This window comes from Lutra lutra, chromosome 8, assembly GCF_902655055.1.
Source record: "Lutra lutra chromosome 8, mLutLut1.2, whole genome shotgun sequence".
Lineage (NCBI taxonomy): Eukaryota > Metazoa > Chordata > Mammalia > Carnivora > Mustelidae > Lutra > Lutra lutra.
In genome coordinates this window covers 21,818,795-21,833,414 of record NC_062285.1, presented here as the reverse complement: position 1 = coordinate 21,833,414, position 14,620 = coordinate 21,818,795, and the positions used below count along the sequence as shown (strand labels likewise).

General features: G+C 35.0%; 1 protein-coding gene across 4 annotated transcripts in view; it reads left to right on the top strand.

Moving 5' to 3' along the window:
• The window catches only part of SLC39A12 (solute carrier family 39 member 12), a 77,821-nt gene extending 64,015 nt beyond the window's left edge, over positions 1 to 13,806 (top strand). For all 4 annotated transcript variants that reach the window (XM_047743554.1, XM_047743553.1, XM_047743552.1 and 1 more), the window contains one exon: positions 13,269 to 13,806. In XM_047743554.1, coding sequence (XP_047599510.1) covers positions 13,269 to 13,397 — 129 coding nt within the window. In that variant the 3' untranslated portion in view covers positions 13,398 to 13,806. The remainder of the gene's footprint in view (positions 1 to 13,268) is intronic.
• Positions 13,807 to 14,620: the final 814 nt, after the last annotated feature.

Below are 14,620 nucleotides of genomic sequence, written 5' to 3'. Positions count from 1 at the left end.
AGTAATTTTTAAATATAATATTATAGTGAATACAGTTTTTTAAATAAAGATATTTATAAGTCAGAAGATTTCCATCATTAATCACATGAGATCATTTCTCTTTTTTTTAACTCACTAGAAACAGAAATCTGCCTCAATTTTATCCATATTTTTCTCTTTTTCCTCAATTATTGTTATATGAATAGGTAAACTTGCATTGATGAGAATATGTAAATAGAAGAAATCTTCATTTTTTCCTGAAAGTTAGAAGGGAGGATGTTAAATTCTTATTGAAGACTGTATGACAAATTTGATCCTTGCATGATTTTTCCTTTAGTAGAGCAACTTCCTTGTCAAACTTATGAAGTCCATGAGAGTGAATGCCAGATACAATCTTGTTTCCTCATTAGGACTAACATAGGTTGTTTACAATTCAGTTCATCTAACAGTTATTGAATGCATGAGATGATCACTACTATGAAGAAACAGCTTATGTATGGCTGAATGCTGTCAACAATCTGGGAGAAAAGCAAAAAGGTCATGTGATTATTTCTGTGGTTGAATACTTACTAAAACAAGTAAGTTGGTCAGCTGACAGAGGAGAGAAGAAAGACAAACAAAAATCAGTCTATCTATTTTTATTGGGTATATAAAGGCCAACAGTCTTTCTAATTTATCAATTTTTCAGCAAGTTGTGATCTCATGGATGACTTCTTCAGAAAATTTTCTTGGAGACAGCATATGTATAAAGGATCATATCGACTGAGTGTTCGGTTTTGCAAACACTGGGTGAACTTGTGGGTGTCATTAAGAACCATAATAAACCTATCTACCTATTTAATGGAAGAATTCCTACATGTCTCTTTGTAATCATTTCTAGATAACATGTTATTAATTAATAATTATCAAATAAACCTTCAAAATCAAAAGAAAGTAACAAAAAAAACCCTTCAAGATCAAAAGAAAAATTGATTGCCTTATTAACATTGTCATAAATATGCAGATGAGTGAATATGCATAGATCATTTTTTTTCCTCATGCATTTGACAATATACTGATGTTCCAGTGCCTCTTTGTAGCAATAATGATCATTTGAAAAAAAAAAATCTAGATATAGTAGTGGTATAAGACTGTGGAAAATATTTGGCAAAAAAAAAAAAAAAATCCTTCTGTCCTGAGTATAAATAGAAGACTTTGAAATGACACTATCTAGTTTGACCTAAGCCACTAAATAGTCCAGTAACTCAAAATATGCTTTAGTTTTTCCTTCTTTTCCTTTTTTTCTATTTTTAGATTAATAAGAATGTGTGGGTAGAACAGAAGAAATATAAAATGATCCATAACCATTATAATTCTTCTCCCAGTGGGCCTATACTTCCTTCTAAGGGTGTTTCTTTAATTTATCTAGTGACGGGGTGCTTGGATGGTTCAGTCAGTTAAACATCTGACTTTGGCTCAGATCATGATCTCAGGTCCTGGGATTGAGCCCTGCTTTGAGCTCCCTGCTCAGCGGGGAGTTGGCTTCTCCTTCTGTCCCTCCCCACATCGTGCTCTCTCTCTCTCAAATAAATAAAACCTTTAAAAAATTTATCTGGTGACTTAGATAATCAGCTTTTTTTTTTGGTCTGTACTATCTGCAACAGTGGTCACTCCCCACGTACGGCTGTCTCATCAGGCACTTGAAGTGTGGTTAGTGTAACTGGGAAATGGATTTTCTTTTAATTAAAAAAAAACTTTATTTCTTTTAGAGCAGTTGGAGGTTCATGACAAAATTGAGTAGAAAGTACAGAGAGTTCCCAAATAACATCTGACCTATACATGCATACCTTCCCCCACTCTCAGCATCCCACACCACAGAGGTACATTTATGATAATTGATGAAACTACATTGACATGTTATTATCACCCAAAGTCTGCAGTTTACATTTGGATTCATGTGTGGTGGTGTATATTCTAGGGGTTTTGACAAATAACAAATGACCCTTGTAATATCATATAGAATATTTCCCTGCCCTAAAAATCCTCTGTATTCTGCCTCTTCATCCCTCCCTTTCCTTGAAACCACTAATCTTTTTTTTTTTTTTTTGATCTCTGTAGTTTTGCCTTTTCCAAAAGTAACATAGTTGAAATCATACAATTTGTACCTTTTGAATTTGGCTTTTTTCACTTAGTACTATGTTTTAAGTTTCCTCCACGTTGTTCCCTGGCTTCATACCTCATTTCTTTTTAGCGCTAAATAATTTTGTCTAGATGTACCACAGTGCATGTATCCATTCTCCTACCAAGAACATCTTGGTTGCTTCCAGGTTTTGGCAACTATGAATAAAGCTGCTATAAATATCCGTGTGCAGGTTTTTGTATGAACCTAAGTTTTCTGTATACTTAGGAAGATACCAAAGAGTGTAATCATTGAGTCATATGATAAGAATATGTCTAGTTTTATAATAGATTTCCAAGGTGATTGTACCATTTTGCATTCCCATCAGTAATATGAGAGTTCCTATTGCTCCAGATCCTTGTTAACAGTTAGTGCTGTCAATGTTTAGATTTTGGCCATGCTAGTAGTTGTGTAGTGATATCTCATTGCTGTTTTCCCTTGAAATTTTCTAGTGACATATGATGTTGAACAGATTTTCATGTGCTCATTGAAATGACATGGCAATCTGTGTACCTTCCTTGGGGAAGTGTCTGTCTATTCAGGTCTTTTAATCATTTTTTTAAAAAACCAGGTTGTTTCTTATTTATGTGTTTTAAGAGTTCTTTGTATGTTTTGGATAGCAGTCTTTTATCAGATGTGTCTTCTGCAAAAATGTGTTTCCAGTCTCTGGTTTATCTTTTCATTTTCTTGACATTGTCTTTCACAGAGAAGAAAATTTAATTTTAATGAAATCAACTTATCAATTATTTCTTTCATGAATCATGTCTCTGGTATTATATTTAGGAAGGCATCACTATACCCAAGGTCATCTATGTTTTCTCTTTTGTTATCTTCTAGGAGTTTCATGGTTTTGTGTTTTCCATTTAGACCTATAAGTCATCTTGACTTAATTTTTGTGAAGGGTGGAAGTTCTGCATACAGATTCATTATAGGGTTTTTTATTTTTTCATGTGTGGCTGTCTGATAATTCCAACACCATTTGTTGATAAGACTATCTTTGTTCCATTTTATTATTTTTGCTCCTTTGTCAAAGACCCATTGACTATATTTATGTGGTTTTATTTCTGGCCTCTTTATTCTCTTCCATTGATCTGTTTTTCTATTCTCTCACCAGTTCCACACTGTTGTGATAGTTTTTATAGTAAGTCTGAAGACGGATAGTGTCAACTCTCCAACTTCATTCTTCTTCAATATTATGGTGGCCATTCTGGGTCTCTTGCCTCTTCATATAAATTCTGGAATCAGTCTGTCAATATCCATGAAATAGTTTGCTGAGATTTTGAATGGGATTGTGTTGAATCTATAGTAAGAACTGACATCTTGACAATATTGAGTTTTCCTGCCCAGGGACATGGAATATCTCTAGATTTATTTAGTTTCTCCTTGATGTCTTTTCTTAGAATTTTATATTTTTCCTCATATAGATTTATACATAGGTATCACACTATTTTGGTACTAATATAAATGGTATTGAGTTTTTAATTCAAATTCCACTTGTTCATTTTCTTCATATGTAAGACTTGACTTTTGTGTAGTAACATTGTATCATGCAACCTTGCAATATGCACTATTCTAGGAGGGGTTTTTTTTATGATTTTTTGGATTTTATACATAGATGGCATTTTTGGGGTATTCTTTTCTTTCCTTTTATTCTCTTATTGCACTCACTAGGAATCCCAATCTGATGTTAAAAAACAGGGGTGGGAGGGGATGTCCTTGCCTTGTCCCTGATCTTAGCGTAAATTTTCTGCATGATGTTACCTGTAGGGTTTTTTTGTTTTAGATGTTCATTATGATTTTGAGGAAGTTGCTCTCTTTTCCTAATTTGCTGGGAGTTTTTAATCATAAATAGATGTTCAACTTTGCCAATGCTTTTAATGCATCTATTGATATCTTCTTAACCTGTTGATGTTGGAATATAGATCACAGTAATTGATTGTGGAATATTGAACCAACCTTGTATAATTGAATGAATCCCACTTGATTGTGGTGTATAATTCTTTTTATATATTGTTGGGTCCAATTTTCTAATATTTTGTTGAGAAGTTTTGCATCTCTGTTCATAAGAAGTATTGTCCTATAGTTGTTCTGTGATGTCATTAGTTTCCATATTAAGATATTGCTAGTCTCATAGAATGTGTTGGGAAGTATTCCCTCTGCTTCTATCTTCCAGAAAAGGTTGTAGAGAATTGGTATGATTTCTTCCTTAAATGTTTGGTTGAATTCACTGGTGAATACACTTTTGGAAGATTATTAATTATTGATTCAATTTTTAAAATAGATACAGGCCTATTTGAATTGTGTATTTCTTTTTGCGTGAGTTTTGGCAGCTATGTTTTTCAAGGAATTGGTGTATTTCCTCTAGATGATCAAACTTGTGGATATTGAGGTATTCATAACATTCCTTTATTATGCTTTTATTACCCTTGGTATTTGTAGTGGTATCTCTTTGATTTCTGATATTAGCAATGTGTGTTTTCTTTTTTTTTTTCTTAGCCTTTGTAGAGGCTTACTTATTTTGTTGACCTTTTCACAGAACCAACTTTTGGTTTTGCTGATTTTCTCTACTCATTTCCTATTTTCAATTTTATTGATATCTACTCTAATGTTGTTATTTGCTTTTTTTCCTCCTTACTTTGGATTTAACTTGCTATTCTTCTAGTGTCCTAAATTGGAAGTCTGCATGATTGATTTTAGATTTTTGTTCTTTTCTAATCTATGCATTCAATGCTACAATTTTGCATTACACACTTCTTTTACTCTGAGCCCCACAAATTTTGATAACTTGTATTTCTATTTGCTTTTAGTTCAAATACTTTAAAATTTTTCTTGAGATTTCATTATTGACCTTTGTGTTATTTAGAATTATGTTATTTAATTTCCATGTATTTGGGAATTATTCAGCTACTTTTCTGTCACTGATTTCTTGTTTAATTCCATTGTTAGCTGAAGTAGACATTGTATGATTTCTATTCTTTAAAATTTATTATGATGTGTTTAATGGCTGAGAATGCGAACTATCTTGGTGAATATCCCATGTGAGCTTGCAAAAACGTGTATTCTTCTGTTATTGGATGAAGTAGTTTACAGATGTCAGTAATATCCAGTGGATTGATGGTGCTCTTTAGTTCAACTGTGATCTTAACGATTTTCTCCTGCTGGATCTGCCCATTTCTGAGAGAGTGGTATTAAAGTCTCCAATCGAATAGTGGATCCTTCTCTTTCTCTCTGCTGTTCTGTCCATTTTTGTTTCACATATTTTAATACTCTGTTGTTAGGTACACACATAATAAGGATTGGTATGTCTTTTTGGAGTATTGAGTCTTTTTTCTTTATCTAATGGCCATCTTTATACTTGACACCATTCTTTGCTCTGAAGTCTGCTCTGTTTGAAATTAACGTAGGTATTTTGCTTTCTTTTAGTTAGTGTAATGTGATATATCCTGCATCCCTTTACTTTTTAATCTGTATGTGTCTTTATATTTAAAGTGGACTTCTTGTAGACAGCATATGGTTGGGTCTTATTTTTGATCCATTCTGAAAATCCCTGGCTTTTTTCAGTGTATTTATCCCACTGGCATTTAGAGTGATTATTGATCTAGTTGGATTAATAGCTACCATATTCGTTACTGTTTTCTAATTGTTGCCTATTATTCTTTGTTTCTACTTTTGTCTTCCACACTTTTTCTGCCTTGTGATTTTAATTGAACATTTTATACAATTCCATTTTGACTCACTTCTTAGCACATTAATTATATTTATTTTCTAGTATTTTAAGTGGTTACATTTATTTATTTATACATTTACAAGTAATCCAGTTCCACTTTCAACACTACTTCATGGGTAATAGAAGTACCTTATAATATTGTGGGGGTTGTTTGTTTGTTTGTTTTTAAAAATTTTATTTATTTATTTGTCAGAAAGAGAGAGAGTGTGTGTGTACAAACAGGCAGAGGCAGAGAGAGAAGCAGGCTCCCTGCTGAGCAAGGAGCCCAATGTGGGACTCGATCCCAGGACTCTGGGAATCATGACCTGAGTGGAAGGCAGCTGCTCAACTGACTGAGCCACCAGGTGTCCCTGGATATTGTGTTTTGAGGGTTTTTTTTTTCAGTCTTTCTTCTCTCTGCTTTTCAATTTTGGAAGTTGCTACTGTCATATCTTCAAACTCAGAGTTTTTCCTCAGCCATGTGCAATCTACTAATAAGCCCTTTATTCTTCATTTCTCTTGCAGCACCTTTTATCTCTGACATCTTTTTTATTCTTTCTTAAAATTTCCATCCCTCTGTTGATATTATTTTTGATTGTTTATGTTGTCTTCTTTTCCCATTAAAGCCTTTACCATATCATAGTCTTTTGTTTTGTTTTGTCTTTTTAAGCTCCTGGCCTGATAATGCCAACTTTCCTACTGTATCTGACTCTGGTTCTGATGGTTGTTCAGTCTCCTCAAACTGTGTTTTTTGGTTTTCATGTAACTTGTGTTATTTTTGTTGATAGGAAAACATAATGTGCTGGATAAAAGGAACTGTGGCAAATAGTCCTTTAATAATAGAAGAGTAAGGTATGGGGAGAGGGGAAGCATTAGATAGGTATTTGGGTCTTGGTATTTTGGTGAGCTGGTGCTCTCAGATGGTGAACTTCTTGTCTCCTCCCTCTTTAGGTGGAAGAGAATGGCTAGAGGGGGGTGAAATTGAGTATTTCTCTTTAGCAGGTAGGATAATAAAACTCTAATAAAACCCCAGCAGGTTAGGCTCTGATAAAATAGTTTCTCTTAAGAGAAGTCCTTGTTAAGATCAGAATTCTCTGGCATATTTCAAAATGGCTCCTTTATCTTCCTCCTGATAAAAGCATGAAGGCATTTTCCTCCCTATACTCTCTGTGAGAATTCAGTAGAGCTCCTGGCAGAAAAATTCCACAGAAGTGAGAATTAAGACTTAAGGCTGGGTCCCCCTAGATTTTTTTACTTTTAGGCTTATCTACACTGAATCTCTAGTAATTTGTCCATTACAGTTTACTTCTTTGCCCTGGCACTGGTTTCTTTCTGGTTGTAGGTTTCTGCTCAGGTAAACTGGATTCTCTATATACACTCTTCTTTCTCTCCAATGTTTGGGCCAGCCATTTGATCTCGCTTTTCTGTCATATCTGAGGAGAGTTGTTGATTTTTCAGTTTCTTCATCCTTTTTACTTGTTGCTGGGTGAATTGGTGACTTCTAATCTTCTATGACATACCAGAAACCAGAAGTTTTGTTATTAAATTTTTAAGTGTATAGTTTGCATATGCAAACAGATAATTGCAGATTTGCAAGCCAAATCATGACTTTCATTAACAAATTTCCATCTTATTCTCAGTTGGTGGGTCTTCTGCAAGGACACAATTAAGCTCATTACAGATGTGACAGTAAGAGCAGTCCATGGAATATGTGCCCCTAGAGAGATTAAGCTTTACTAGGACAGCCTACAAAATAAGTTTCTGAGATTTTCTCTCATCATATTTCTAGGAACAAGAATGGCTCCTCTTAGCAAATGCAAATGGATACATAACTCAGTGTGCACAAAGGATTTTAGGAATCTTCTGAAAAGAAAATGGTATAAGTCAGTTATCAAGGGAGCTTCATGAATGGAGGAGCAAATCATTTCTCTTGAAAGTTGATAATGCCAAAAACTATGCATTCCTGAGAGAGGAAAAATATATGAATGACAATCTCACCTGCACAGGAGACATCTACCAAATGTCTTCAGCAAGTGAATGTGGAATATTTATATTTAAACTGTAAATTTTTCATGGTGAAAGGACTTCGGGTTTGTTTGGGGTTTTTTTTTTTTTTTTCAGCATTTATTAGAAACATCGGATACAGAGCTTTCTTTTTCAGTATGTACATTTATGATTCATACTGAAAGCAATGTTGAAATATCTAATGAGAGATCTTTAACACCAACAAGAAACCAGTTTCAGATTACAGATGGAAGTAGACAGAGAAGGCTTTGCATGGCAAGATTCTGAAGCTTAGATGTGTAAGGAGAAACCAAAAACCTAAGTTCTAGAGAATGTTTTATAGCTCGTCCTCCTTTGTGATGTCTTCCCTAGTATATAATTAAATGCATAGCACAAGACATTAGAATTTATCCAGTTTCTTTCCTGATGGGTTCTAACAGTCTCCGTGAGCATTGCTTTTAAAACTTCAGCTTGACTATGAATACAGTTAGGGAACTGCCTCGAATATAAATTATTTACTTAATATCACTTTCTAAAATGTTCAGAAATTCTAATTACCGGTTGGCTATAATACCTATAATATCTACATCTGCGGACAAGTCAGTCACTGTGTAGACTTGGCGCATCTCAGGGAATTTCTCTCCTGTGTCTGATTTAAATTTTAAAACAAAATAAAACAATGGCATGATAAAGGACTATCTTTTAGTTAAAGATTTTCTTTTTTTTTTTCTCTCTCCATTTTTTTTTTTTTTTTTTTTTGCCAGAAAATTATAATTCCTTGACTGCCATGTTTAGGCATCCACTGACTTGAGTTGGGGAACTTGCTAAATATTGCCGGTAAAAAAGAAAATTATTTTCTACCTCAAGGCTTCCAAGTTTCTGGCAGAAATCTAAAAATATATATATATCTTGGCTCTATCTCTGGGCAAAGGTGTTTTGCTAACATTTCTCTTTTTTCCTGACTTTTTTTTTTTCAGTTAACATACTCTATCCATCATTTCACCCTCTCTAGTCTTAGGGTATAAATCAAGATCTATAAAATTGTTCAATAAAATAATTTAATTGCCCTGGAGGAAAAGGAGGTTTTCCTCTCTTGAAATCCAGGGGAAAAATGGGGGCAATAAAACTGACATCAGGAATTTCTTTAAAAGAAAAAACAAACTATATACCCTTGAAAATTAGTTCATATGGATCTTCATTTTCCTTCAAAATTTACTTACTGAAATGATAAAAAAAAAATGTGGGTAGATTCAAAGGAAGTGAAATGCTGTAATCAGACATGGTTGAGATTTGGCATTTCACATTTGTATCTTTTGGAAAGACTTTTTGTAAGACTCTCTGGTATTTTGGTGTATATCCAAGAGATATTATGATTTATATGTTCATCCATAATCATTCAAAAAAAAGCCAAGTATTGTCTCAAAAGCAGGCTTAGCTGGATTTTCTTACCAAGCCCATTTGTGTACAGACATGAGAAGTTCAGATAGACCACCCAAATTAAGATGATCCATGTCAGAATGAGACTCTCCCTAAACTTTTTTTTTGAAATGCTGATTTTCATCGTTTGTCCATTTTTATAGGCTCACAAAGTTAGTCTTTTTTTAAATAGCTTTTTCAAGTACACATTGTCTGCCTTAAAAACAGAATCAATAGCATGATATCTTTTATAACAAAAGCAGCATGATATCTATATGTTGCAGAATATATTTTCATTATGTTTTCATTACATGCAGTGACTGTTATGTCTATTTGAACATTGTTAGCTTTGATATTTCCACTTTTTTCTAATTAGGTGGAAACGTGTTAGTCATAATAGAGATGAATTTCAGGCAGAGAGCTGGTCTTTATAGTTCTTTAGAAGGTGGAAGAGAGACAGTAAAGTATCCCCCAAACTGAGAAAGCATGGTGAGAACAGAAAATGAAGCAGACCACTCCATATAGTTTACACAGAATTTTATTCAGGATAATTTACTGATGGGGGGGGGGGTGGGAATTGGGCAGGCAATGATACATGGCAGCAGCATAGTTACTCTCTGCAAAATCCAGACCTTAGTGTAGACCTTAGTGCACCGATTATATAGAGGGAAAACATAGTTCATTGTCATGAGATCAAAGTGTTCACATGCAACTCCAAAGGCTTGCATGCCCCTAATTGACAGCTAAGCTTTAATTAGATCTTGGGCATTACCTGTGCATCAGGAAGGAGAAAGACTATGTTATCTCTAATAGAATCATGGGAAACCAAAACAAGCTTCCCCCAATCTCAGCCTCAGTGGGCATGTCTAGGGCATGTATATTTATCTCCAAGAGGGCCAGAACATGTAGCCCTAAGAGAGCTCACTGAACAAACATGAACACAATGGAGGGCCAAAGATGGAGTCGGTGTTGTCTGCATTCCTGCAGTCCTCTACAGTAACGAGATGAGCTGGTTCTTGTCCTCATTCTGATGTCACATCTATGTGACTAAGTTATTATCCTCCTTGAACCATTGTTTCCTCCTAAATAAAAGGAGTTTAATAATGTAGTAGTAAATGAGGGTGCAGGACTTAAGATAGGGCATGACAAAATGGATGTCAATGCAAGTAAGTGCTGCATAAAACCTTCAGCCAGAGCATCCTGAAGGAGTTCAAGGAAAAGATGAGCTGCTAGAAGTCCCACCTACATGGATGGCGAGATCGTAGAGGCAGTCATTTTGATTAAAAAGTAAAAACAGGGACCCTGCTGCAAAACTTCCCAGAAGACATTGCATTCGTGGGACTGGTGGCTCCTGGAGCTGTAAAAATCCTCATGGTGTCTTCTTGTGGATAATGCCATTTATGTACTCAGAATCAAGGATTCTTGGTTTTCTTACTGGGAGTGGGGTCACTGACAGAGCCTGGAAATTCTTCTAAACACATTTATTCAATTTTATTGTGTGTCACACACTATAAGCCAGTAGCTGGTCTATAAATGGGCTGGTGAGAAAAACAATAGGTCAAAAAATTATTTTTAAAAATTGTGGCATTTTAGGATTTAGTTGGGACAGAAACTGATGGAGATTATGAAGGAAGTCCCAAGATGCTAATTTAATCTCTGCAGTTTTGTATCTTAAACATTTTGGCTATTAAGTCTAGCTGATGAAGACCTACATCTTTCCAACCAAAGACCCTGAGTAGATGTTTGCAGCAAAGATGGAACTTCAAAGATGAGCTTTCTAAAATGTAGGTTAAGACATAGGTGGTTTGAAAATGAATCTCAAGTTCTATGTTTGGAACTAGAACTGTTTTCACCAGCATGCTTTGTATCTTGGCTGAAGTATTTTCTCAACAATACACTAAAAACAATCATGATGGTTCATCCAATTATTCATATTATAGGAGTATTTGCCAAAAAAAAATCTTTCTAGAAATTACTTCTACTTCATCAGAGAGGAACAACGGTCAGATGGCACCAGACATAGTAGACATAAGACAAGTTGTTAATTCATCCACATTTTGAGGATGAATATTAATTACCTTGCTTAAAAAAAAAGGAGAAGGAATTGCACAGTGTCTTAGTATATTTGGAAATAAGGCTAATCAAAGTTTGAGCCTTTTTGTGACCAGAGATGGCATAATTATGTCTCACAGATGGTCTGAGAGACAAATTATTGAGATAGAAGGAAACTGGTCACCTATGTTGTCTGGCCTTAAAGTAAACACTTGGAAATTGCTTACAAACTCCTGAGAATCAGCTGTCTTGGAAACTCCAGTGCATGTGTCTTGTTAATCCCATCAATTGCCAGCCCTTTGGGAATGGTCTATGGATTTTCAAAATGTCATTTTAAATTTATAGTAGATAATGAACCATACATACATACTTTTTACTATAAAGTAGTATGGGTAAGCTTATGTTTAAACATGGCAGAAAAAGACCAAAAGGACACATAATCTGTTTAAGGTCATCCACCCAGGACAGCATTTCTGGATCCTACTTTACCTTTTGGTCCACTGCTCCATGTGAGGGTGTGAGATAGCAGATCACAATAACCCTCATCCTCATCCTGTCAATTTCTCTAATTAAAAGGGAGAAACTAACAATCTCAAGCATACCCAAAGAGAACATTCAGGATGCACTTGGACAGATATTAAAACAAGTCAACCTAGAAAAAGAATACATCAACTTTTTATTGCCATAAATCTAAGACCCTTGCATATTTTACAGGTTTTACCTTTTTCTTGCTGTAAATAACCTGGTAGTTCTCAAACAGAGGTGATTTTTTTTTTAACCCCCTGGGGAACTTGGGACAACATTTGGAGACATTTGTGGTTGTCACAACTGGAGTCAGAGGTAACAGCTGACATCCATCAGGTAGAAGCCAGGGATGCTGCTGAACATCCTTTAACCCACACAAGAGCCCCCATAACAAAGAATTATCCAACCCAAAATGTCAATAATGTCATGGTCCAGTGAGGTTTTCCCTAGATGTTGACTTAAGCCGGTTTCCCAATAGAAATGACTACGTCATGCAAGAGATACGTCACTCTCTCCTTCGCATAATGAGGGATTCAAAGGAATATGAGACAGAAACAACGCGGGGATGAAAGCTACAGCATAGGGAATAATGTCACTGGTATTCTAGCCTTGCAAGGTAGACCGTCGCTACATCTGTGGTGAGCACAGTAGAACATACAGAGATGTGAAATCACTATGTTGTACACTCAAAACTAAGGTAATAATGTGTGTCAAGTGCACTTCAATTTGAAAAAAAAAAATGAGTCGTGGAACATGACACCAAAAACTAATGATGTACTGTATGGTGACTAACATAATGGAAAAATAAATAAATAAATAAAGAGATTTAAAAAAAAAAAAAAAAAGGAACACATTGAGCTTCTTTTCCCCCAGACTCTCATGAGAACATTTTCTTCCACGTGGTGTTAAAGCCATTCCACTAAAAAAACAGCCTCTTGCTGTTTTGCCACTTGCCTCTCTGAGAGTAAACTACAGCTTTAGGGCATGATGTCTTTATTGTTCTGAAGGTCAGGAAGACCTTGGTGATCTCTTTGAAAGGAAACAAATATGTGCTTTGTAACCACCAGTACATCTAGCGGCTTCATAAACCTAACAGAAGAGTCAAAAATAATACTTTATTATCTATTTCACATTGAAGCACTCTCAGAAAACCAAAGTTAAGAAGGATTGGATTTGCTTTAGGCTGATAACTACGTCATTTTAAGACTTCTGGCAATGTTACAATTCTTCTAACCACAGTTGAATGACTTAATTTATCTTACACTTTTAAATTTTGGTCAAGAGTAGGTATCAAGCATTTTGTAACTGTTTTGGGAATTTGAAAGGTTATTGAGTTCTGAATAACAGAGTCTCTCATGTTTTCCCACCAAACTTTTCCCAGCAGTGAGTATATCTGGATCTTATTCTGGTTTTTTATTCTTTTTTTAGCTTCCTGAAATGACTCATGTTCAAACACGGCGACCCTGGTTGATGTTTCTCCTGCAGAACTTTGGGCTGACCCTAGGTTGGCTCTCTCTCTTACTGTTGGCTATATATGAACAAAATATTAAAATATAAGCTGAGAGTCTCAAAATCCTTCAAAAATGAATTTATACAGCTTCATTTTGTTTCTTTCCTGGTACTCCAGAGTGGCTTGTAAATTAAGCATTTTTACCTTCCAGAAAGGCTATGTGTCTTTTAGTTCATTAACTTATTAATTTTATGATGCACTTTTGTTTTGGGATATAAATGTCAGGTTGTCCTCAACTGAAATTTTGGTGTCAGTGCCCAGAACCATGATGGAACGCCTATCTTTTCTTTAGTAATTAGCCAATTCTAAATTAATGCTGGTAAACTTTCAGACAATATTGTTTTGCCAACAAAGAATGTTTGTAGTATTTGAAGTGGACAGACACCTGCTGGGATCAAGTCAGGCTACAACTTCTTTGATGTCAATAATATTCTTCTGCTTGTAAGACATTAAACCATAAGCAAAATAAATTACAAACAAATGTAATAAAGTCTAGTGTGGATGTGATGATTCGCGTGACCTTCTGTTACTGGATGTCAGAATCTGAGTCAATTCTTGTAAAACCGATATAATGCAGTTCACCTGGAAGCATTATTCACTGGCTCATAAATGCATATAAGTCAGCAAACTCTGGAACCCTAAAGGATAATAGATCAGCATTCTAGCTACCCACCAAATGAAATCTGTTCTAGGTAAGGAGAAATGGAAACAAAAAGGGAGGTGAAGAATCTTTTTAAGTCATAAAATTAGAGTTGGGCAGTAAGTCAATGCATAAACTCTCACAGATTTAACAGACTATGCCTACGGATATAATATTACTGATGACGCAGTATAGTTTATATTGCATAAATCAATGGATAAACTCTCACATAAATCAATGCATAAACTCTCACAGATTTAACAGATATATGCCTACGGATATAATATTACTGATGACGCAATATAGTTTATATTTTTTTGAGGAAGCCTAAACATCATTTCAGTAGGTAAGTTCTAGAAATGTGTAAGCCACATTACAGATAACCCAGCAAAATTATGAAAATAGAAAATAACCCTGGCTTTAGTTATTTTTCTTGGAAAGCAGAGGCCTAATATTTTTCTTATTTTTTTAATGATATATCTTGACAAGGGAAGAAGCCCATTTTCCTGCCAAAATGCCTCATGGCACTCAATCAAATGCATCTCTTCTGCTTCTTTCTTACCGGTAGGCAGATACCCCTCGCCATGTCCCACCGAAGCCCCATGTCTTTTAACCACCTTTATTTGATTT